General features: G+C 37.2%; 1 protein-coding gene across 11 annotated transcripts in view; it reads left to right on the top strand.

The window, feature by feature from the left end:
- The window catches only part of LOC120734287 (ryanodine receptor 1-like), a 56,759-nt gene extending 37,762 nt beyond the window's left edge, over positions 1-18,997 (top strand). For 4 of the 11 annotated variants that reach the window (XM_040032998.1, XM_040033005.1, XM_040033000.1 and 1 more), the window contains 23 exons: positions 750-767; positions 3,832-3,912; positions 4,010-4,098; positions 4,314-4,442; positions 4,524-4,628; positions 6,913-6,918; positions 8,820-8,901; positions 8,997-10,318; positions 10,425-10,507; positions 10,816-10,975; positions 11,069-11,155; positions 11,271-11,543; positions 13,408-13,538; positions 13,653-13,695; positions 13,776-13,909; positions 13,993-14,053; positions 14,136-14,282; positions 14,364-14,498; positions 14,582-14,738; positions 14,948-15,012; positions 15,085-15,185; positions 16,828-16,879; positions 16,977-18,997. In XM_040032998.1, the coding sequence (XP_039888932.1) occupies positions 750-767; positions 3,832-3,912; positions 4,010-4,098; positions 4,314-4,442; positions 4,524-4,628; positions 6,913-6,918; positions 8,820-8,901; positions 8,997-10,318; positions 10,425-10,507; positions 10,816-10,975; positions 11,069-11,155; positions 11,271-11,543; positions 13,408-13,538; positions 13,653-13,695; positions 13,776-13,909; positions 13,993-14,053; positions 14,136-14,282; positions 14,364-14,498; positions 14,582-14,738; positions 14,948-15,012; positions 15,085-15,185; positions 16,828-16,879; positions 16,977-17,072 (3,557 nt within the window). In that variant the 3' untranslated portion in view covers positions 17,073-18,997. The remainder of the gene's footprint in view (positions 1-749; positions 768-3,831; positions 3,913-4,009; positions 4,099-4,313; positions 4,443-4,523; positions 4,629-6,912; positions 6,919-8,819; positions 8,902-8,996; positions 10,319-10,424; positions 10,508-10,815; positions 10,976-11,068; positions 11,156-11,270; positions 11,544-13,407; positions 13,539-13,652; positions 13,696-13,775; positions 13,910-13,992; positions 14,054-14,135; positions 14,283-14,363; positions 14,499-14,581; positions 14,739-14,947; positions 15,013-15,084; positions 15,186-16,827; positions 16,880-16,976) is intronic. The other 7 variants (XM_040033009.1, XM_040033007.1, XM_040033004.1 and 4 more) reach the window with 3 other exon arrangements.
- Positions 18,998-24,261: the final 5,264 nt, after the last annotated feature.

The following is a 24,261-nucleotide window of genomic DNA, read 5'->3' as shown; positions in this document are numbered from 1 at the left end:
ATGCTGTTTTTCTTAAGCATCACTTTTTCACATTGAAGATACAGCAGAAAAGCTGTTACACTGCAGCTGCTGTTATATAGTCGATGATCAGAATCATTTATAAATGCAGATTATGGTGTTGGTGTTAATACTGCTGTTATACCATCGCATTACACAGTAATATACGCTTTGAGTAGTAAAAAGACACTGGAGGAATCAAATGCATATACTTTAGACTCTTTTCCTGTGTAAACCACAATAGCAAAGTAAAAAAGACTCAAAGGAGTTTTGAAAGGTCAAGAGAAATCACTTTCTGTAATTCAACTGAAGAATAAGTGAGTACCAATTCATGCCATTGTTCATTTTATCACATGAATGATCAGATTTAAGACATTTTAAGCATCTATTAATTCATCTTTGTTTAAATCCATCTGTGCCATTACTGTACAAATTTTCATTTATTGAGTGATTAGTTCCCTAACATAAAGTATTATTAACCCTTGGATAACTGTTAAAGAATTACATATTCATGATTTAACTTAAATTGGTTCAAATGTTTTCCTCTGTATGTTTAGTAGTTTTGTCACCTACTTTTGTCATCTAATTCTGGAGGTTAATTTAAAGTTCTAGCTGAATGAATTTGCCATGGAATGTTGTTAATCTCCCCCTCCTCATCTCTTAGTCCTCTTCTGTTGTCAACACACTGATCCTCTCTCCCTTCCCCACGATCACTGCCACCTCTCCCTTGTCCCTCCTTTCATGGCCCTCAGACTTGAACCTAGATCGGGGTAAATCATGTTTCTGTCCATCTGCCTCTCTGTCCTACTGCTGCTCCTCTTTCACTCCCCTGTCCTTTTTTTGCTCCCTCATTTCTCTTTCTAACATTGAAGAGAGGATTGGATGCCTCTCCATCTTTCATGCTCACAGCTCGCGCCCTTCCTCACGTGTCTTGTTCATTCCAAAAAGCCTCGGATGGAATCCGGTCTTTTCTGCCCATGAACTACTATTCAAACGGGGAATGAAACCTTCATGAACGATATTTGTTATGAATAGTGATAGAGTTCCTCATTTCTCAACCCTAATACCTTCTCGCACATTTCTTAATCACATGACTTATAAAGAGGCTATTCCTATCTTGAAACATGGCCACAAAAGATGCTATAAACGAAACTATATTGAACTAAAGTCTCCTCGATTGTTATTTTTTTCAATTTGCAGCACATTTATTCATAAATGTGGCACATCCAAATACATATCTCCTTCGAATTAAGTTTCATGTGACAAGAAATGTGTGTATTCTTGGATGTACTCTATCATGCACTGGATTCCCTTCAGCCTTTTGTTGGACAAAACCCCAACCTCTCTGACATTTACGTTAGAAGCTTGTATATCCTGCATGATTCTGCGTTTGTGTGCTTGTTCCATGTAGCCAGCGGTGAACGGGAAATTGAAAAGAAAAGAGAAAATTAATAAATCAAGTAATATCGTGGGTTCACCTCTGACTGCTGCTAACATTTCACTTTATTGCTTTGTTTCTGTCTGTACAAGAGTCCTATATCATTGTCTCAGTTTATACATGTTGTGACCAAATGTTTGTTACTGTCTCAGTTTTTTTGTTTTTTTTTCTCTTTAAATTTAGTGTATGCATGTGATGCTGATGCCTCGTGTATGGTGCCTGACATGTGCTTGTATGTCAGACTTTGTCAAACCGCAGTCATTTGTATTTCTTTGATTTATATTAAAACCCTGTTTCCAAAAAAAATTGGGACAGTGTGCATAATATTGTTAAACACTGAAACAAAAGGAGTGCAATCAAATTTTGGAACTGAGAAATTGTATTCTTTTTTCTTAAATCCTCATTGTGAATCTTATTTTAGCAATAAATAAATTAAAAAGTTGGGATACAACAATAAACAGCTGAAAAAGATGCATGATATCACTAAAGAAACTTAAAGAAAATGGAGATATGGTTCAAAACTGAAAGAATTTTATCAGAAAAAGATTTTATCATCTGCAGTACTTAATGTTATTCAAAGATTTGAAGCATCCCGAGAACACAAGGGAAAGCATTGAAACTCGCAACTCTCCACAAAACTCTGTTCACAAGGGTCAAAACTGTGATTGAATAGACATGATCTTCAGTCCCTCTGGTGACAATGGATTACACAACACTGCTTTAATAGCAGGCGTGATTATGTAATGAAAGTCACTGCAAGGGCTCAGAAGCATTTCTGAAAACAGTTGTCAGTGAACTGAACCTACAAATGCTAGTTATAGCCCAACCATGTTTAAAACCCCCCCAATAAAACAAACATTTAAGATGGCCTTAATATGGAGTTTAGTTAAAAACTGTCCTCGATCTATCGAGTGAAAATTAGAAACTATTTTTGGAGCTAAGGAAGCAGAGTCCTCTAGGCTAAAGAGGAGAGCAACCATCTGGCTTGTTTCAGCACAAAATTATAAAGCCAGCATCTGTTAGGGTTTGGGGGGGTACAATAGGGAACGTGGAAACCAAAGATTTTCCACATTACAAAGCCTCAGCTCTAACATGGAACAATATTTACAAATTTGAAGCAGCCAATGCTGCCAACTAGACACAGTGTTTTTTAGATGTTCCTTTTCAGTTTCAGTTTTAGAGTCGGGTGCACTTCAGTGAAAGCATGTTATGAAAAAAGAAGAAAAGTTTTATAGACAATCGAAGGAGATCCTGAACTGATGCAAAATTATTTATGTTATCAGTTCCCAAACTCAAACTGTTAACATTGTTACTTGTGATAAACATTTCTGCTAAACTCTATCAAAGCTTTGACAGTCATGACATCCAAAAGTATGGTGGCTCTGAGAGGTCAAACACACTACAACTTAAGAAATTACCATTAAATAGAAAAACGATGAAAAAGCATATAAAAGCAATGGAAATTTAAAAAAAACACACATACAAGCTGCAAAAGTGCACAAACCTCACAAAATACACAGAAGTGTGAAGGTGACAAGCCAATGGCTAGCAAGAAAAGCACACATTTCGCTATGGCAGGTGTGTCAAACATAAGGCTTGGGGCCCAGAATTGGCCCAGCAAAGACTCCAGTTCGGCCTGCCGGACAACTTTAAGAATATGAAGAAGTTTGTAGATTTTGAACTTTTTATTTTACAGCTTTTCCTATTGATAAGGCCATCCCCATTGCCCTTCACAATGCACCAAAGCAATTACCTAACAGACAAACAATGACAATAAGGTCAGAGGTCAAGTTTTCTGAAAATCTTGTGAATCCGATAACTCGAGAACAATGTGATACAGGATTTTGAAATGGATACCACACGTGTATCTGCTAGTACGCTGAGGTGTAGAACTGACAGCCACCAGTATTTTTCTACTTCCACTATGCTTTATTAAATTTCCATTGTGTTTTGTGTGCTTTTACATTGTTTTTCTATTTCCTGGTGTTTTCTTAAGTTGAAGGGTTCTCTAAAAATTATGTTTAAAAAAAATCTCAGTTTCAACATTTCATATGTTTTGTAAAGTAAACCAATTAAATAGAATAGGGTCTTTTTTCCTGACATTTTAAAAAGCTTCCCACGTTTTTTAGGAAATGGGGTTGAATTTTGAAAAAAAAAAAAAAAAAAAGAGTCATCCTTAATTTTATTGAAACGAGCAGCACTCAGTCAGAGGTGGTTATTGAGGTGCCTGATACTAAAATCCTTGTATTCATGGTGGTAAGTTCAGTAATGAATTTTAGTTATTATCCTCACATTTCTTATACTCAGATAAGTTGTTAGACTTTTTTACCGTTACGTGTAATCTGATTTAGCTCGAATGTATCTCTTTGATTCATTCATTTGTCTCATCTTTTTAGATGAGAAAGTGATGTCAGATGATGAGTTCACCTGTGACCTCTTCCGTTTCCTGCAGTTGCTTTGTGAAGGTCACAATAATGGTGGGAATTACTCATGTGTCAAATGAGAGTAACAATAAATTGAGACACTCATGAAGCACATATCTTCTTATTCAAAATGATGTCTATTTTAATGCAGATTTTCAGAACTACTTGCGGACTCAAACAGGCAGCACAACTACCATCAATGTCATCATCTGTACAGTGGACTACCTTCTCCGTCTCCAGGTACACTGGCTGCAGTTAGTGCACCATATACAGATTGAAAATAAAGGTTTTAAGGCTATGGTGGGACTTGTGATATTGCGAAGCCACACATATCATAAAATGAGTTTCTCTTTTAAACATTATTGCATTTTAAACTGTGCAATAATTTTACTTCTAAAGTGTGTTTGCAGTATGGTATCAAAATTTCTCTAATGACCCCTTATTTTTCATTCAAGGAGTCTATAAGTGACTTCTACTGGTATTACTCTGGGAAGGATGTCATCGATGAACCAGGCAAAAAAAATTTCTCCAAAGCTATGACAGTGGCAAAACAGATTTTCAACAGTCTAACTGAATATATCCAGGTAACACTGGAGCAGATCAGACCTTTATACAGATTGGATGCTTTTGCTGTTTTGCCTATAACACATAGTCTCTTATTTCAGGGTCCATGCAATGGCAACCAACAGTCCCTAGCCCACAGCAGGCTGTGGGATGCTATTGTTGGCTTTCTTCATGTCTTTGCCCACATGATGATGAAGCTGGCACAGGTATATACATATAATTCAATCAATCGAATTAATTCCAAATTAAATGTATTTATTTCTCTGTAGAGGTGAAGACAATGTTGCCTCTGTTCTGTAACATCATCAATTGACCTCCTGACCTCTCATGCTGCATTTTATTTTCAGTGACCATGAAAGAAAGTCAGTGGTAAACATAAAAGGTGTGATGCCCATTACATGTGAATTATACTTCTGCATCACATCTATGCTGTAACTTATGCCATAAAATGCAAGCACATTTTAACCCTACGCCACAACTTTCTGCGTAACCTGACGTGCGCCTTTCGAGAAATGTAGCTACACGTCTGCTGGATGCATACTACAACGAGTTAAATGGCGTGGAAGGTTGCAGTGTAGGGATAAATATGAGTTCCTGGTTACTACCTAAGTTAGGACGTAGATTTTCTGCATAAATCCAAATCAAGCTTCAGCTTTACAAAGAAAAAAAGCTTTTGCTTTACACTGATTCTGTTTGTATAGTATGTTAAACTTTGGTACTCAGTGTAGACGTGGTATCAAGAAAATCTTTTTGAAGTACCTCCCCTGGTTTTATACCTTACAACGGTTCTTTCCTTTATTGCACATGAAAAAGCTCTGTTGTTATAAACCTGACAGTAAACACATAAACTTTTCTGTGAAACAATTGACAGAAGCACCTTACAGTACACCTCAATATTACAGAAAATATTACAATTTCTAATTTCTTAAAAATTTATTTTATTTCATTATGTATTTGATTGGTCATTTTGGTCATATTTTGACATGTTGCCCAAGTATTAGTGTAAAAGATTAAATTATAATTTTATGAGTTTCATGTGACTGCTTACATTTCAGGGTTATGGTATTATTTATGCAGGCTCTCCGTGACAATGGTTTCCCTTTCTGGGAGATCATTGTTATTTGACTACCTGCACTTTTTCCTGTTGTGAATTGCCTGGTGTAAAAAATAGAGTTCATCAGCATTAAATATAATACACATTAAGAGATTTAATAATAAGACTTGCCCAGTTGATTCTATACGATTTACTATTTTAATTTAAAACTATACCATATAGTTATACTTTAAAATGAACTTAAAGGTCAGTTACTTATTTATGAATTAAGTACTAAAAAGTTGGACTACTGTTCAAAACATGGGGAAAAGGGAACTGTAAATCAAAAACTATGATTTAAAAAACTTATTTATAATATGATTTATTGAATTTATATGTTGTCCGACAAAGGAAAAGAAATGCTTCACAGAGAGAGTTCCTTAAGTCTTTCAGACTTTAATAAGTTAGAGAAAGGTTCAACAGTCAGTGAAAGTTGGTGTGTAAATAGTGTGTTAAATTTGGTGATTTCATCATCAACAGAAAATAACGGCATTAAAAGTTTTAGAGAATCCAAAGACATCTCTGTACACTAGAGACAAAGCTGTAAACCAGTCGTGTGGTGAAGATCTTTGGGTCCTTAAGCAGCTCTGCATTTAAAAATGTATCGGGTTATGTCATGTATTAGTGCTTCAGTGCTTAGGAGCAATGGAGTACAGGCAGGCCTCTGGTCCAAACCTGTGTGGTTTATGAAGGAGGCTGAAAACTGTTGAGTATCAAAAATCTCACACCAAACAAAAATTCTTATATACACTTGACCACATAAATAGCAAACTATTGTTTATTACCAGAGGTATGTTTAGCACCAGGAGTTTTAAATTAAATTTTATATAATAATGAGCAAACATGATTTTTTTTTCTGTGTTGCTTTGAATTATTATAACTATACACAGTGTTAAAGCGTTTTCTAATTGGATGATTTTTAAAATCCACAAAGCTATTTGTGATGCTAGTGCTATAAACAAAAGGTCAAAATATTTACATATGTAGACATTTCCATTCTGTTTAGTGCATTAATCCTCTGCAGATAACTGAGGCTAATAACATTTATCATTGATAGCTTTTGCATGCATAATCTTTTTAAACATGTGGCCAGATTAAGAGATGATCCATGCTTGATCTGTAAGTTCCCAGTTCAGCATATTTTAACAGATATTACGCACCTAAAACAAATTACCTTACCATGTGCTTTTGCTCTTCAGCTGATAGTCTCACAGTCAGCTTCTCTGTTTTACATTTATCATTGTGTTTCAAAGTCTACATCAAACTTGTGCATTGTTTTGCTGTCAAATGAAAGAAAGCACACACGCAAAATGTAAAAAAACATATGTGAGTGTATTTTGTTTAACACCTGAATAATTTATTTATTATTGAAATTGTCTTCCACATGGTCAATGCAGGGTAAAGTATGTATCTACTTTTTTATTTATTAATGCAGTATTGTGTTTACTAGTTTTTCATTTATTCAGTGTTGGTTTCTCTTATCAGGCTGTTTTATATCCACCTGCTTTAAACAGAACTCAGTAAGAGTCAGTATTTACTCAATGCTGATTACAGTGTATTTCCAAACAAAACTGACATACTAGCACGTTGAGTCATTTAAGGAAATAGAAAAACAGTTTGATATATATATCAGATTTTATTTTATTTTTTTCAGTACACTATACAGTGAACTAAACCTTTCTGTAGCACATTAGGCCTCATGAACAGCAAACTGTATGTTTTCAGACACTGCAATAGTCTTTTTGTTTTTAGTTTTTACCCTATAAAGCGATTTTCAGAATTATGTTAGCACCATGAGTTTTAAAGTAACAGCCTTATAATTAAAAAATAAACATAGTTTATACTTAGGCAGTTTGTGACAAAGAAGCAGGTGACTACAAAACTTCCTGAGGGAGGGCCTGACTTTTAACCTCAACTGTTGGAGTATACACTTTAATATGAAATTATTTTGTCTTTGTATATACACTTTAATGTGACATCCACTTCGTGTGCACACATTTAACAGAAATTACAATTTTTTAACTTTTTTTTTTTCTTTTTTCATTTACAGTGTGTTGAGCTGTGGCTTGTGTGTCGCTTCGATTTAAAATAACTATATATTTATGGATTTTTTTGTAGTTTTTCCTCTGTGCACCACCATAGTGCAGTTCAAATCAAACAGGCTTTCAGCTTTAATTCAAGGGGTTTTACAATAATTTGGATTTACCTCTTGACGAATTACACAGTCCCGACTTTGTCTCAAAATGTACTGGATAATTACCTGACAAGCAGTTTTATGGCCAGGTGAGGTTTGGTCCTTCCCTATTCCATGACAAATGTAGGAGATATGATATCTGAAGTTGATTCAAAGTGATTTGAATCAAAGTAAAATCATCATTAGGGTGAAAAAAATAAACATATCAGAGAAATAACATAATCCTTTAGGACAAATCCAAATCAAATATCTGGTACAAACCTACAAAGAAGGAATGCAGTGGCGAGCTCAGCAACACCAAAAGGCCTGAGAGACCACAAAAGACAACTGATGTGAATGATGATAGCATTTCCTTATTGATGAAGAAAAACAACTTTACAACATCTAACCCAATCAAGAACACTCACAGTCAGTGCATTACTCCTAAGCTCTGCAATCAAGAGATGCCTTATTGAATGTAAATACAGAGAGTTTACAAGTGTTACCACTAGTTACACTCAAGAACAGTGCAACAGAGTCATTGTCTGTAAATTATTTTAATCCAGGTATCATAATCAATCGTTAAATGTTAAATTATATTCCTTAGTTCTATTACTTTTGAGTATCTGAGTAGCTGTGTATAAAAATAGTAATTCTCTGGGGTGGTACACAGAGGCAAAACTACAAAAATGGTATCTTTGTCCAGTAAATTATGGACCTAACTCTACATTTACACACAAGCTTCTGCTTTAACTTCTAATGCTCACTGTCATAGAAATGTAATATTCACAAAGGGGTACATGAGATTTAAGCACTGTTTTATCACAAAAATGGGGAAAAAAATGTTCACATTATGGCATCTTTAAAAACCATTGTTACGTTTTGATAAATTCTCTCAGCATGACGATTTGGTTCATTAACATCCTCCTTTGTTATGAATGTGATTGTATACAACACACAGTATTTTGAATGTCCACTTCTTATCATAACAAGGTTTTGGGTTCCTGACACTTACAGTATAACTTGTGCTTTCAACTTTACCAAAGACTGTGTCTTTATGTAAACCTCTAATGTTTCAAGACAGTATTGTTGTCATTACTGTAAGGTCTTGTTCTTCTTTCATGGTCACAGGACTCCAGCCAGATTGGTCTGCTGAAGGAGCTTCTTGACCTACAGAAAGATATGGTTGTTATGTTGCTGTCTTTATTGGAGGGTAAAATAACTTTCTCATCACTTTTATGTCAGTTTTCATCTCTTTATCCTTTTCCAGTTTCAGGTTTTTTTAAATTCTGCTTTGTATTTATTCAGGAAATGTGGTAAATGGTACAATCGCTCGCCAGATGGTAGACATGTTGGTAGAGTCCTCCAGCAATGTGGAGATGATACTCAAGTTCTTTGACATGTTCCTCAAACTGAAAGATATCGTGGCTTCAGATGCTTTCCGTGATTATGTGACAGACCCTCGAGGGTTGATCTCAAAGAAGGACTTCCAGAAGGCGATGGACAGTCAAAAGCAGTACTCCCCCTCTGAGATTCAGTTTCTTTTGTCCTGCTCAGAAGCAGATGAAAATGACATGATCAATTATGAAGAGTTTGCCAGTCGCTTCCAGGAACCTGCCAAAGACATTGGCTTCAACATTGCCGTGCTGCTCACCAATCTGTCTGAGCACGTCCCTCATGACACCAGGCTACAGAACTTCCTGCAACAAGCAGAGAGTGTGCTGAACTACTTCCGTCCGTTCTTGGGGCGTATTGAAATAATGGGAGCCAGTAGAAAGATTGAACGCATCTACTTTGAAATCAGTGAGGTTAACCGCAGACAGTGGGAGATGCCTCAAGTAAGAGAGTCCAAACGGCAGTTCATCTTTGATGTTGTCAATGAGGGTGGCGAATCAGAGAAGATGGAGATGTTTGTCAACTTCTGTGAAGACACCATCTTTGAGATGAATATAGCCTCACAAATTTCAGAGCAGGAGGAAGAGGAAAAGGGGGAAGAAGAAGATGAAGGGGAAGAAGGAGGAGGTGAGGGTGGAGGAGGTGGGGAAGGAAATGGAGGAGGAGATGAGGATAATAATGGAAGGGAAGGTTCACATGAATCAACCTCTGCCTTTGTAGATTTTATAAACAGCATGTTAAGCTTCCTCGGCATTTTCACCTTCCGCAACCTTCGCAGACAGTATCGTAGAGTGAGAAAGATGACCTTCAAGGAGATTGTAGTGGCCTTGTCCACTTTTTTCTGGACCATACTGATGAGTATACTACACTTCATTTACAATGTATGCAAAGGTATCTTTATGATCATCTGGCAAACATTGTTTGGAGGTGGCTTGGTAGAGGGAGCCAAAAATATCACAGTCACTGAGATTTTAGCCAGCATGCCAGATCCCACCCAGGACGATGTGCATGGCGATGGACCAGGGGAGCCAAGGACAGGGGAGGAACAGGACACTGGAGGTGTAACAGATACTGGTGAGACTGGGAGTGGAGAGGAAGAAGAGGAGGATACCCAAGAAAAAGAGGGTGGGAGGGTACCAGGAATGGATGCTCCAGGTGGACTTGGAGATATGGGTGTGGAGGCACCAGTTGAACCTCCAACTCCTGAAGGAACTCCCATAACAAAGAGAAAAATGGTAAGGAGTAGCTTGGTCTTCTCTATCAGTCGTTTGTGATTATACATCTACCAAAAATGTGGATAGAAAACATCAGGTCTTGTGCAGTAGATTCTTTTTTCTACAGGCACCAGAAGAGACTGATGCTAGTCAGAAACCACCAGAACCTCCTCCTGTAGAAGAACCCCCTACGGAGCCTGAAAAGGCTGAGTAAGACTCTTTAGTTGGTGTTGTGTCGATACTAATGTGCTTCAAGCATTTCCCTCTCCCTTCCATGGCTCTAAATCAGGTTATACCTTTTAGCCAGGACAATCCAGGAGGATTACAAAAAACAACTTTGAACAGTTTGAGGTTAATGATTATCTGAATGCACATTTTTATTAAAAGGGTTGGTTTTCATTGCATTGAAGCAACTTCCCTGAGCTAAGAAAAAGATCATGGAAGTTTTAGTGCACCATGATTTTTAAATTGATGGAATGAATTGATATGACATTAACTCAAGACTGTTTGTTTTTTAGTGCTGAAACTGGAGAGAAAACAGAGAAAGAATGTGAGAGCAAAGAAGAAGTAGAACCAGAAAAACCAAAGAAATCAGCAGCCAAAAAAGAAAAGAAGCTGAAAAAGGATGGAGGTTTTCAAATCTGGACTGAGCTGGAAACCCAAAGGAATAAATTTATGGTAGTATTTGTATCAAAAGTGATTTCGTTATGCAATTTTAATGTCAGTATCAAGTGACTGATCAGTTGAAGAATATTTATCTGTCTTTTATAGAACTATCTTTCCAGAAACTTCTACAACCTGCGTTTTTTGGCTCTGTTCCTCGCATTTGCCCTGAACTTCATTCTTCTTTTCTATAAGGTAAAAAGAAATACCTTTAATTTAATCTATCCCTTTTTTTACCTGGAAACTGGGATGAGTCTGTTTAATGTGGCTACTGTCTGTTCTTTGATCATTTTACCCTGTCAACTCTTAGGTGTCGGACAGCCCGCCTGAGGGTGAAGAGATGGAAGGCTCTGGACTATCTGAGGGAAGCGGGCTGTTTGAAGGGTCTGCGTTGTTTGAAGGCTCAGGCGAAGAGCTTGAAGGATCCGGAATTAATGGTGGAGGAGATGAAGATGAGGAAGATGTTCCAATTTATTACTATTTAGAGGAGAGCACTGGATACATGCAGCCTACTTTGTCCTTTCTTGCGATCCTTCACACAGTCATTTCATTCATCTGTATCATTGGCTACAACTGCCTGAAGGTAGGCTGGACACACATTTTAAAATTTACTAGTATACAGTAAAAAAATGAGTACATAGAAAAAAATTTTTTTTGTTTAATTCAGAAAGGCATTTGTATAATCATTACATGTAAAATACATTTTTCAGGTTTTATGAATCACAAAGGTCAGAAATCCAGTATCTCAAATTATTAGAATATTTCCTAAAATGAATTACAATATAGAAATGTCCATTAAAAAGTATGTTCATTTATTTACTCAATATTTGTCTGAGACTCATTTATAAATATCTGCATCAGTACGGCTGACGTCTTTTTTGAAGCCCAGGTTGCTCTGATAGTTGCCTTCCTCTCATCTGTATTTTTGGTTCAGGTGTTTCTCGTCTTCCTCCTAACAGGAAGGTCAGGACAGCATTGGGTAGCCAATCCATAACATGATCAGAAAACCCTGGTACTTCTGGTACTATGGATAGGTGTTAGGTGTTGGAAATCAGTGTCTTCATAAAGCTTGTTAGCAGATGGAAACATGAATTACTCCAAAAATTTCTAGATGCCTAAATTGACTTTGGACTGGATGAAACACAGTGGACCAACCACCAAAAACACCAGCAAATATCATGGTAGCCCAAATCATCATAGATGGCAGAAGCTACACTGGACTTCACACAATACTGGTTTCTGTGCCTCTGCATTCTTCCTACAGACTTTGGTATCCAATTTCCAAATGAAATACAACATTTATTTTCAGCTGAGACAATTCAAACAGTTTAAACATTTCTGACGATGTCTCTAGTTCATGAGTGGCTTGATATTAGGAAGGCGACAGTTATAGCTCATTACCAAGCCATCTGTGTGTGGTTGCTCTCGATGCATTGACAGCAGCCTCAGTTTATTATGAAGTTCTCCCAAGTTTTTGAGTGGACTTTTATTAAGAGCTCTCTCAAGGCTTCAGTGATTGCAGTTGCTTGTGCATTTCTTCCTAGCACATTATCAATAATAGGCTTTGATACAGTGCGCTGCAAAATATCAGCCTTGTCAGCACTGACCTTATGCAGCTTACCTTTCCTGTGGAGGGTGTTGATGTTTGTTATCTGCAGAACTGTCAGTAGTCTTCTCCATGGTTGTTGTTGCATTTACTTAGCTAGTCTAGGAGGAGGCAGTGGTTTGAATAGTATTTAATTAAACATTATAATATGCAAAATTACATATAAGAATTTGAAATACTGGATCTCATGGTCTAAGGTCCATAATAATCAACACTAATGCTAAGCTAGCCAAGAACCCAGAGTGATGATAAAGCTGTGTTTGCTGACCCCAGCCCAGTAACTAGACCCTGAACTTCAACAGGTAACAAACAGATGAGTAGTCAGGCTGATGCCTCCATTACTACCTGTTCATGTTTTTACAGCAGAAATACTGTGGCGATGGCTTTAAAGTCTCTTGATGCTGGTTTTCAACGTTGCTTTGTGCTGTCAGCTTTGTGTTCATACCTAAATAATGAGATCATGTATGTGTCCTCATTAGGATTGGGATTTGTGTTGGTGTATGGGGCTGCATGTTGTTAGGTCTGCTGTTAAGTAGTAATTATGATCCAGCACATTTCAGGTCAGAGAAAGCAAAGTAATATAAAGAGTAGTATAATAAAAAATTTTAACTTGGGAGTAATTAATTATACTGCTTAGGAATTGTGGTGACTCTCAAAGCAAAGTCAGAGAGAATCGAATGAGAATCAGAAAGTCGATAATGGGAAAAAAAAATGGAATGGAATTGCTAAATTTTTGTCAATTCCCATCTCTATTTCTTCATAAATATTGACAGATTTTGATAAATCGTATTGAATCATCTGCATACCTCAGTGAAACAGCACTTGCTATTGTTTCTGCCAGATTCCCCTGGTTATTTTTAAAAGAGAGAAAGAACTTGCGAGAAAGCTGGAATTTGATGGCCTCTACATCACTGAGCAACCTGAGGATGATGACATCAAGGGCCAGTGGGACAGATTAGTCCTGAATACACCGTACGTAGATACAGAAAACAGCTTTTAATAGTGAGAAGATAAAGCAGGCTCACAAGAAAATTCTGAAAAGCTTTTTTCTTAATGTAATTGACAAATGATCCTATTTTCCTGCAGCTCTTTCCCAAACAACTACTGGGATAAATTTGTCAAGCGAAAGGTGAGTTAAGATTGACTCAAGTGGTCTTAACTTTGAGCTCAGTACAGCATGTTCACATGTAATGGCATGTCCATGTCCAGGTTCTGGATAAATACGGAGACATTTATGGAAGAGAAAGAATTGCTGAGCTCCTGGGGGTTGATTTAGCTTCCCTGGATGTGAGTCAACAACATGAGAAGAAACAGGAAGAACCAGATAACTCTGTGTTTGCATGGTACCGTATACAGTCAGATGCACATTTGGCATGATTTCTGAAAACTAAAACAAGCACATTAAAGAGAATGTTGTCTCTTTTAGGGTGACTTCTATTGACATCAAGTACCAGATCTGGAAATTTGGTGTGGTGTTCACAGATGGTGTAAGCAAACCTATATACTATATCATACTATACTATTTCTGCACTACATTGTACTAAATTATACTTACACATCTCTTTGTAGACTTTTCTTTATCTCTGTTGGTACTTGGTGATGTCTTTGCTTGGGCATTACAACAACTTCTTCTTCGCCTGTCACTTGCTGGATATTGCGATGGGTGTCAAGACTCTTCGCACTATCCTGTCGTCAGTCACACACAATGGCAAACAGGCAAGAGCAGGAAATACTCACTTGCACTAATATTGTTTAAGCTTCACTTTGCTCACTCTTCTTTCTTCTTCTCCCTGCTAGCTCATGATGACAGTGGGCTTGCTGGCCGTGGTGGTGTATCTTTACACCGTAGTTGCCTTCAATTTCTTCCGCAAGTTTTACAACAAGAGTGAAGATGAAGATGAACCAGATATGAAATGTGACGATATGATGACTGTACGTGATTGTGGATGATAAACAAACTTTGTACTTCCTCTCTCAATTTTGCCACTTCCCACATTTTTTTTTTTACTTTACAGTGTTATCTGTTCCACATGTATGTGGGTGTCCGAGCAGGCGGAGGCATTGGAGATGAGATTGAAGACCCAGCTGGAGATGAATACGAGCTTTATCGAGTGGTCTTTGATATTACTTTCTTTTTCTTCGTCATTGTTATCCTGCTGGCCATCATTCAGGGTATAGAAAATCCTCTCCTGGGAGACATTTATCAAATCCTTCATTACTCATCAAATGTTATAATTGTATAATTGGTTTGAACTAAAAGTAAAGAAACACAGTGGGACAGTGTGAGGAACATCTGGATTACTGTTGGCACAGAAAAGTGATTTTAGGACATGTTCAGATTTTATACACATGTGTGATGATTGTGTTATTGTGTACTGCAGGTCTGATCATTGACGCCTTTGGAGAACTCAGAGACCAACAAGAGCAAGTCAAGGAAGACATGGAGGTACAGTCGTGTTCAGTGTTTATATTTTTCACACATTTATCATGCCACGTTGACCACTGTTTTTTTGTGCAGACGAAATGCTTCATATGTGGCATTGGAAGTGACTACTTTGATACAACGCCGCATGGCTTTGAGACTCACACTTTTGATGAACACAACCTGGCCAATTACATGTGAGTGCCCCTCTTCTGTCTTACCTTGTATACAGTTAGGTCCATATATACTTGGACACTGACAAAAGTTTTGTTTTTTTACCTGTTTACTAAAACATATTTGAGTTATATTATGGGTGTGGGCATAATGTGTAGACTATCTGCTTTCACTTGAGAGTATCAACATTTAAATTGAGTGAAGGGTTTAGGAGTTTCATCTGTTTAGCATGTGCTACTCTCTTTTTAAAGGGAGGGTGTCAAAAAAGTAATTGGACAATTGACTCAAAGGCAGAGGTGGGCAATTCTTTCGTTATGTCAATATCAATCAAGCAGATAAAAGGGCTGGAGTTGATTTGCAGTGTGGTGTTTGCATTAGGAAGATTTTGCTTTGAACAGACAACATGTGGTCAAAGGAGCTCTCCATTCACGTGAAACAAGCCATTCTTCAGCTGCAAAAACAGAAAAACCCATCTGAGAAATGACTACAATATTAGGAGTGACAAAATCTACAGTTTGGTACTCCTGAGACAGACAGAAAGAAAGAAATCACTGGTGAAGTCAGCAATGCAAAAAACCTGGACGTCCAAGTAAGACAACTGTTGTGGATTATTGCAGAATCATTTCGATGTTAAAAAGAAACTCTTTCACTCCTTCCCAGGACATAGGCGTATCAATATCCAAGTCTACCATAAAGAGAAGACTGCATCAAAGCAAATACAGAGAGTTCACTGCAAGGTGCAAGCCACTCATAAGCCTTAAGACGGCTAGATTTGACTTTGCTAAAAATATCTAAAAAAGGAAGCACAGATCTGGAAAAACATTATTTGGACAAATGAAACCTTTACCAGAATGATGACAAGAAAAAAGTATAGAGAAGTTGTGGAACAGCTCATGATCCGTGTGGGCATGCATGGCTCCCAGTGGCCCTGGGATGATGTGACACAGGACGGGACAGAAGCAGCCGAATGAATTCGGAGGTGTTCAGAGACATACTGTTTATGTAAATCCAGCTAAATGCAGTCAAATTGATAGGGCAGCGTTTCATAATACAGATGGACAATGACCCAAAACATATAGGCAATGCAACCAAGCAGTTTATTAAAGCAAAGAAGTAAAATATACTTGAATTACCAAGTCAGTCGCCTGATCTTAACCCAGTTGAGCATGCATTTCACTTGTTGAAGACTAAACTTTGGACAGAAAGGCCCACAAACAAACAGCAACTGAAAGCTGCTGCAGTAAAGGCCTGACAGAGCATTAAAAAAGAGGAAACCCAGCATCTGTTGATATCTATGAGTTCAAGACTTCAGGCTGTCATTGCCAGCAAAGGGTTTCCCACCAAGTATTAGAAATCAACATTTTATTCTCAGTTATTTAATTTGTCCAATTACTTTTGAGGCCCTGAAATGAAGGGATTGTGCTAAAAATGCTTTGGTTTCTCACATTTTTATGCAATCTTTTTGTTCAACCCACTGAATTAAAGCTGAAAGTCTGCATTTCAACTACATCTGAGTTGTTTTATTAAAAAGTCATTGTGATATTGTACAGAAGCAAAATTAGAAAAAAAAAGTTGTCTCTGTCCAAATATTTATGGGCTTAACTGTGGTATATCTGTACATGGATGCACAAATGAGAAAATATTCACGGGATCTTTTTTTTTCAGGTTCTTTTTAATGTACCTCATCAACAAAGATGACACCGAGCACACTGGGCCGGTCAGTCTGAAGGTTTTTATTACAGTTTTTCTTTAGTTAGTGTGCTCCATTCAAGGCCTCACATTACCTCTTGTGTTCTTATATCGTGTCTTTTCAGGAGTCATATGTGTGGAAGATGTACCAGGAGCGCTGTTGGGACTTCTTCCCAGCTGGAGACTGTTTCAGAAAACAGTTTGAGGATCAGCTCTCTTAAAATATTTCCTTCAAATATTTTACAAATGAGGTTGTCATGTCATATCACAGCAAACTGGAATTGTCTAGAAAAATCAAGAAAATCCTGTTTGTGAACTATTAAGATGACTATTAATAAAAACTTTAATAATTTCTATGGATAATTAGGAATAAGAAGGGATAAGAATTTGCCCTAGAAGGGAAATTCATGCCAGTCTTTTTGTAAAGTTTAGTCATTTAGCTACTTATTTGTAAAGCATTGCCTCTGACACAAATTTAGAGAATTTATGGATTTTGCTCATTAGTTTTCTAATGTCACTCACAGTTAACCTGTTTCAAAGAAAGCAGCTTACCAGTTAATGTGCAGTAACTCAAGCAGACTACCACACATATCACACATGCATATTAATTGTACTTACATACTATTCAGTCTCAATTATATACTTTGGTGGTTGTGGCATCATTGGAACTTTAGCATATTTATTTGTTAGAACAGCTGATTTTTTTCAGTTTTAATTTCTTCACATACTACAGTATTTATGTTGAATTTTATTTACTGTTTTTTCCTAAATTAATTTAAAAGTCTGGGATAGTGAAAACATTAGAGTACATTACATTAGGGTAAGCTTGACTGTAATATCACTATTAGTTGATCTTGGACTTGGCATTAAACAGTATGTGTAATAAAGACGAGTTTGATCAGCAGTGGCTCTAGTAGCCTTTGTTATTGTATTTAACACAATTAATAAACACACACAAAAATGCAGCAAGCGAAAGCTGCAATTCAAAAAGAATGAAAAAGACGGAAAAATTAAAACCAGGTTAATGTTCACTTCAACCATTTTTAAGCTTTTAAAGTTTCTCAGTTTTATCAAGCACTTCACCATTCATTAGACAGTAATCCTCTTTAGCCTGAAATGATAAATGCATTTATTCGCTGTCACCGAATCCCCAAGTGTGCATCCCACCAGTTAACCTTTACTCTAACTATTTTTCAATGGATGCATTTTACTAGATTATATAATAAAAGTTTATTAAAGGATAACAACATTTAGATTATTTGTTGGCAACTTTGCAAAGTCATTGCAAGTTAGTTTGCATTTCAGCTACTAAAACCAGCTATTTAAAACCCTGGTAGGTTCCAATAAACCTACAATTTTTTTAAATGTGGACTTACTTTTTTTAAGTAAATGTAAGTGCAAAAAAACTATTGTCTGATTAGACACGGGTTGATAAATATTCACAGTTTAAGATAACAATGCACTAAATTGTCCCCAAAACCCCCCAAAATGTCATTATTTTTATTTTCATGACAGCAACAAAACCTCTGGAAGATTAATTATATTGTTGGCTTACTATTCATGGTGTGTATTTAATAAAAGAAATGGATGTCTGGTGATGGTTTGATGATTTAAAATGACTTTCAGTTGTAATATCCATTTGGTGTATGTAAAAGCAAATGGGTATTAAAAACAAACATTCAAAAACAATCGAATCATCCTGATTTACACAGTATCTCTGCACGCACTACAGCACTCTTTCTCTCATCACAGCCCATTTTCATACCATGCTGCTGAACTTTGACTCTGTGGAGCATCCCAGCTGACTGGGGATTAAAGCTGAGCATTAAAAACTCACATTGAGCCTCATGTGCTTTTTGGCCATTCTGTGTGCAAACATTTCTCTCTCAGCCCGCTGGAGTCACACATCGACTGTAAACATGAACATCTCGGGGATACATCAGGGGATGCTCAGGATGTATGGTGAGTCGGATCTTTACTTCAGGTGTGGATCTTTCTAGCGGTTGGCATGTGTTGCTTTTTGCAGGGCTTACGGTAATTTTCCAGTTTGTTGTGTACTTTCTGTCATGCTATTGCAAATGCAGATTTTGTTTATATATTTATGTATAATTTCCATCATTATCTATCATGGCATGGAGATGGTGTTTAAAAAAGGATGATAAATAGGACAAGTTAGTAATGCTCTTGAGTACAATTTTAATAAGAGAAACCTATCAGTTTTCGCATCTTTGTATCCATTAGCAACCATATTATGAGTTTTTCTTCAAATAAGTACAGACGAATCTATATATACATTGTTTCACTCAAGATCCAAAGCCGTGACAAATGCTGATAGAAACATGACCTAAAGTTGTAGTTTGAAAAAAATGCTAAAAAGATGCTTAGACAGTTGGTATTTTAATACCCATATGTTGTTTACCATTTGCATATAGAACAAGTAAACACAAAGTGTGCGTGCGATTACACTATATGATGTGCACACGGTGGTCAACAGGATCTGATTCATGCTTGATCCCCCAACCATCTGACTGCCTTTAATCTGCTGGGATGATGGAATGACACAGTGTTCATTCTTTAATCCACGTGTACAATGTTCCCTCTGTTATCTTGATCACTCTCAGTATCCTCTGGGGGTTTTGTGGTTCTGATTGGAATTGTATATCACATTGTCATTTTGTCAACAAGCATTTTCTACACAATGACTGTTGACTTTTTCTCTGCATTTCTGGTTCAGGTGGATTTATTTTCAAACAGTGGAAGAAAAGATTTCTCCTTATAACTGCTGAAGGCAGTCTCCTAGTGTGCCATGATGCATCATCCCCTCCCAGCCAGCTGGTACTCTTGCAAAACAGTTGTGAGGCGATTGTGGAAGGCAAGGAGATCTTGGACCTACCTAAATTACCCTCTGGCGGGGGCAGAGATTGCTGCTTTGCTCTGATCCTGCCCCAGAATAAATATCTGCTGCTGCTGGCGGAAACCTCTGCAGAGTGCAGGTGTTGTGGGGCTTTCTCTGCTAACTCTTGGGCCTTGTTTTAGATTAATGCTGCACATATTTAAGTTTAATGTAACAAAGTTTGAGTGGTTTGGGGAATATGCCTTTTTGACTATTTTGAAACATATATGTCAGGTGAAAGACACATTAGCTACACATTCCAAAATTTCCAGGTATTCCATTGTTGTACATGAATTTGCATAAAGGTAATAACAATCGCTTTTTTCACTTTCAGCCAGTGGGTGAACGTGCTGAAAAAAGTGAAAAGGGTAAGTTAATAACATATTTATATTATTTATAATTATGTGTAATAATTATTTACCAATAATGTTTACTATGTTCACCATCTATGTTTACCATCATTATTAATAATTGTAATTTGTTATCAAACAAAATAGATGAACTTGATAGGACCGTCAGCAGGTTTTTTTTTTTCACATTAATGAAAGAAAAATGATGTGATGCCCCATGTCAAAGAACATGGAGCATTACACCATGCTTTGTATGGCAGATTGGTCAGAGTAGCCATGGTGACCCCATCTACTTTGGTGCATACCACCTATCAAACCTTCTTGCAGACTATTTCCACTCCTGGATGCTGCAGGATTTCCTTAGCCACACTGAAAATAATGATGAGAAACTTGAAAAAGAGTTCAATGTGCTGACTTGTCCTTAAAATTCCCCAAATCGGGATTCCTGAAGTCAAGTATGTATCTGCAAGCGCTGAAAAAACTAGAGCTTAGAGATACATACTGAAAGCGCATGCTAGGGCACCTGTGTAGGCAGTCCATGTCACAAAGGTCAAAGCTTTTAAAATCAAAAGAGAGACCTACACAATAGACAGATAGTTTAAATGTTTTTGCCTGGTGTATGTCATTGCTATTCATGTATCAAAGAGATGTTTCACATAAAACAATGAATGTAGACCTTGTAGTGGTGTTAGAAAGAAGGCTGTGAATCACCAGAGTTAGTAGGGTGAAAAAGTGTGAATATATTTTCAGAAAAATCACTATTAGCATGCAAAATCATATTTTCTGTACACACACAGAATATACACTACACTGTGGACTCTTTAGAAATTAGATTGATTTATTTACATAAAGAATGTGCTCTGCACTTTCGGATAATCTTTTAATCCTTAGATTTTTTTTAGTGTTTTAATCAGTCGATTAATTCATTTCTTTGAATTCCTGGCAGACATTGTGTTGGGAACATTATTTTTCTTTAACAGCATCTTCATTTTCTTTTCCACAGAGTCTCTCATCACCTCTCAGTCCTTGCAAGCGACATCAGATGCCACAACCACGTATTACTCTCCGAGATCTTGTGCCTGAGCAAATCCTGGATAAAGATCCACCAACTCCACCTGTCAGCGACACAGAGTCATCCTCCCCTGGGCCGATGACTGGCGCTTCCCCGAAGGAGAAAGGTGAGCACTGGTGTTTCTTCTATTTTCATGTAAAAAAATATTGCATAGATAGTTTATTAAAACATGTTTTTCAAACTGTTCATTTCAACAGGCAGGAATTCTTCCCGTACTAAGTATCATAAAGGAGGTGCATATTCAGCAGGCTGTTTGCGTCACGGCACTATCAATAATGCCCAAGCAATGAAGGCAGTTTATCTGCTGATGGGAGGGGCTGCTGCTTCCTCTGCCATGGGTTATTTAGGCACATGCTCATCTTCTAATCTGGAAGCCAAAGCCCCGGATCTGCCACTCTGCACAGATTTCTCCAGCATGGGACCAGCAGGAGGGTACCACACTGGCACTCCTGCACTCAACTCCGCCCACTTTAACAGCTTTGACTTTGAAGTGGCAGACTCTGATTTTGAGGCTTTTGATTGTGGTGGATTTACTTTCTAATAATCTGCTTGTTGGAGACTGTGGATACGGATATATTTAATGGTACTGAACAAGTTGTTCCCGCATATTTTGTCAAAATGACAAAACTGTGTGAGGATATTTTATTAAGGGATCAATAAAATAACCCTGAATGTCAGTCAGTAAACCTGCAATAATAGCATTGTTGCTCATGGGTGTAGTGGCAGTGAGTGTGAATTCAACACTGACACAAATGTGATCTGCATTTAGGCAATAACACTGAGGTTCATCATTTTATTGTTGTGTTATTTTGTCACTATCATTTATGATAAAAAACATCAATTACAACAACTTTAATAACACATGTGACTCCATCCTGTGGAAGAATATTATTTGCTGTTTTGGTTTAAATGTTCCTCTGTGTTTAATGGAGGCTCTGGATATTATGGGCACTAATTGAAGACTGATAGCATGATACACATAAGTACCATTTGTGCATAGTGTTGAAAGAGTCTTAAAAATTATGTAATAACCCAGATTGGATTAAAATTCATCTGTAATAGATACATTGACAAAGGACAAACTACTAGAGCTCCCCTTAATCTTTTTTCAGGTACTGTGTTCCTTTCGAACATTCAGCTGTTAATTGTCCTTGGATTTATGTTACATTCAAAGTAATTATGTCTGAGTTCATTTCCTTTAAATGAATAAAAGCTTTGTGTGGAAATGTGTTCTACTTGTTCTCTTTGTGCAGTTAGTTACTAACCACCTAAACTGAATTTCTTGCAAATACTTTTAATAAAGAATATCCATTTTGCATTCAACTGAAACCAACAAACTCAATAAAAGCCAAATTAAATTGAAATTAAAACAAAAAAAGGAGCAGGGAATGAAAAAAGACAATAAACCTCCCCCTGACTGGCAGTTTGGTAATACCTGAACTAAAGCTATGTCAGAGGACACCTGATGGTGTGACACATCAGGCAGGAGTGAGGTCCCTGCTCACAACGTGCTTCATATAAGTTATAACTAGAATAATTTAACCATTCTACATATGCAATACATAAAGTATATACAGTTTCTTCAGTAATTTGTGTTGAAAGCTAAATAACACATATTAATTCTTTTTTGTTAATACTGTTAATACTTTTTATCATTACATAGTTACTAAAGTGACACAGGCACTAAAAGTACATTTTTGTCCATTATTTTCTTTTTTAGTTTAAAACGCTTTTAATAAGAAGCATTAGTTAACAAAACTAGACTTCTTCCTAGTGTAGCTTTGCAGTGATGTGACTATTTTTGAGGTAGCTTGCAAAGCTATGCTTCTTGAGAAAAATAGCTTTAACACTGTTTGGTAACTACTGTAATGCATGGGTCACATCATCACTCTTTGAATTTTCTCTTGTTCTCTTATTTAAATTAAATACAACAGACTGTTTTTTTTTCACTGTAGCTGCTCACCAATCAAGTCACTTATGAAGTGAAATCAAATTCCTTCTATTTGTGTAAATGCATGCAGTCTTAATCACCTTCCTGGCACAGCAGCAGCTTAAGACAGTCATAAAAGCCTGTGTGTGACTTCACTGATACCCTTATAGGCCCATATAGAGCCAAGGTTCAAGAGAGTTTGTAATTAACACTGTTCTTAATATTCTCTCTTTGTTCATGCACTAAGTTGGGTTTTTTTAAAGTTAAAAAAAAGTAACTAAACATCATCAGTACCTCTGTCCTACTTGCAGTGGAGTGAAATCTGTGAGTATTCTCCACACAAGGTCAGTCAGGTTTTCAGCATGTGCTTGGAGTCTGCCAAACTTTCCATTTGTCTCTGCTCCTCTTTGTGATATGAGCCCAGGCCACAGCCAGGGTGAGAAGAGTGTCCAGTTTAAGAACAATATCATGCCTCTGTTTTTTTAAGGGTTTTTTTTTCATAGTGGAAATTATTCTATGTGCTTACAGTATAAAAGTATGAAAGTGAGTGTTAAGTCTTAAAGTAGTGTTAAGTCTGAGGCCATGGTTCACTGTTGGAAAACGGTGGACTGCTTCCTCTGGGTTGTGAGTGAGTTGCTGCCTTCTGAGAGGCCTTTGGACAGGTCGACCAGTGAGTCACTGAAAACTGTCACAGAAAGGATGCTGAGCAGGAGGCAAGGCTTTTGATTTAGCAGTCAATCTACCTTCCAAACGTCCACTTTACTAATTAGGTCTGGAGGGATTCTTTAAACACTTTGCCTGGCTCTGGTGGTTGGACCCAGCCTCACAAATACTGCATGGATCTGGCACATCCACAGCTCAGGATAGAGCTGCTTTTCCTTTGCTCAGAAAGAGTTTGACGAGATGGCTCGGGCGTCTGATTAGAATACCATCTGGGAGACTTTCTTTTGGTGGTTTTCCAGGCATGACCAGCTGGAGCTGTAGATTGCTTGAGGGATTACTATGTGCTCAAGTTATGGAGCAACTGGAAAATCCTCCCCAGCAATGTTTCCAGCAAACTGAAATCTATTGCTGGGGAGAAACGAGAGACCCCTGGTGTGCCCCACCTAGTCTCCTGCAACTGTGAGCGGACCTGGGAAGACTGGAAGAAGATAAAAAAAATGAA

The sequence above is a fragment of the Simochromis diagramma genome, unplaced genomic scaffold (assembly GCF_900408965.1).
Source record: "Simochromis diagramma unplaced genomic scaffold, fSimDia1.1 OVJJ01000216.1, whole genome shotgun sequence".
In the NCBI taxonomy this organism is placed as follows: domain Eukaryota; kingdom Metazoa; phylum Chordata; class Actinopteri; order Cichliformes; family Cichlidae; genus Simochromis; species Simochromis diagramma.
This window is presented reverse-complemented; position numbering and strand designations above follow the sequence as displayed.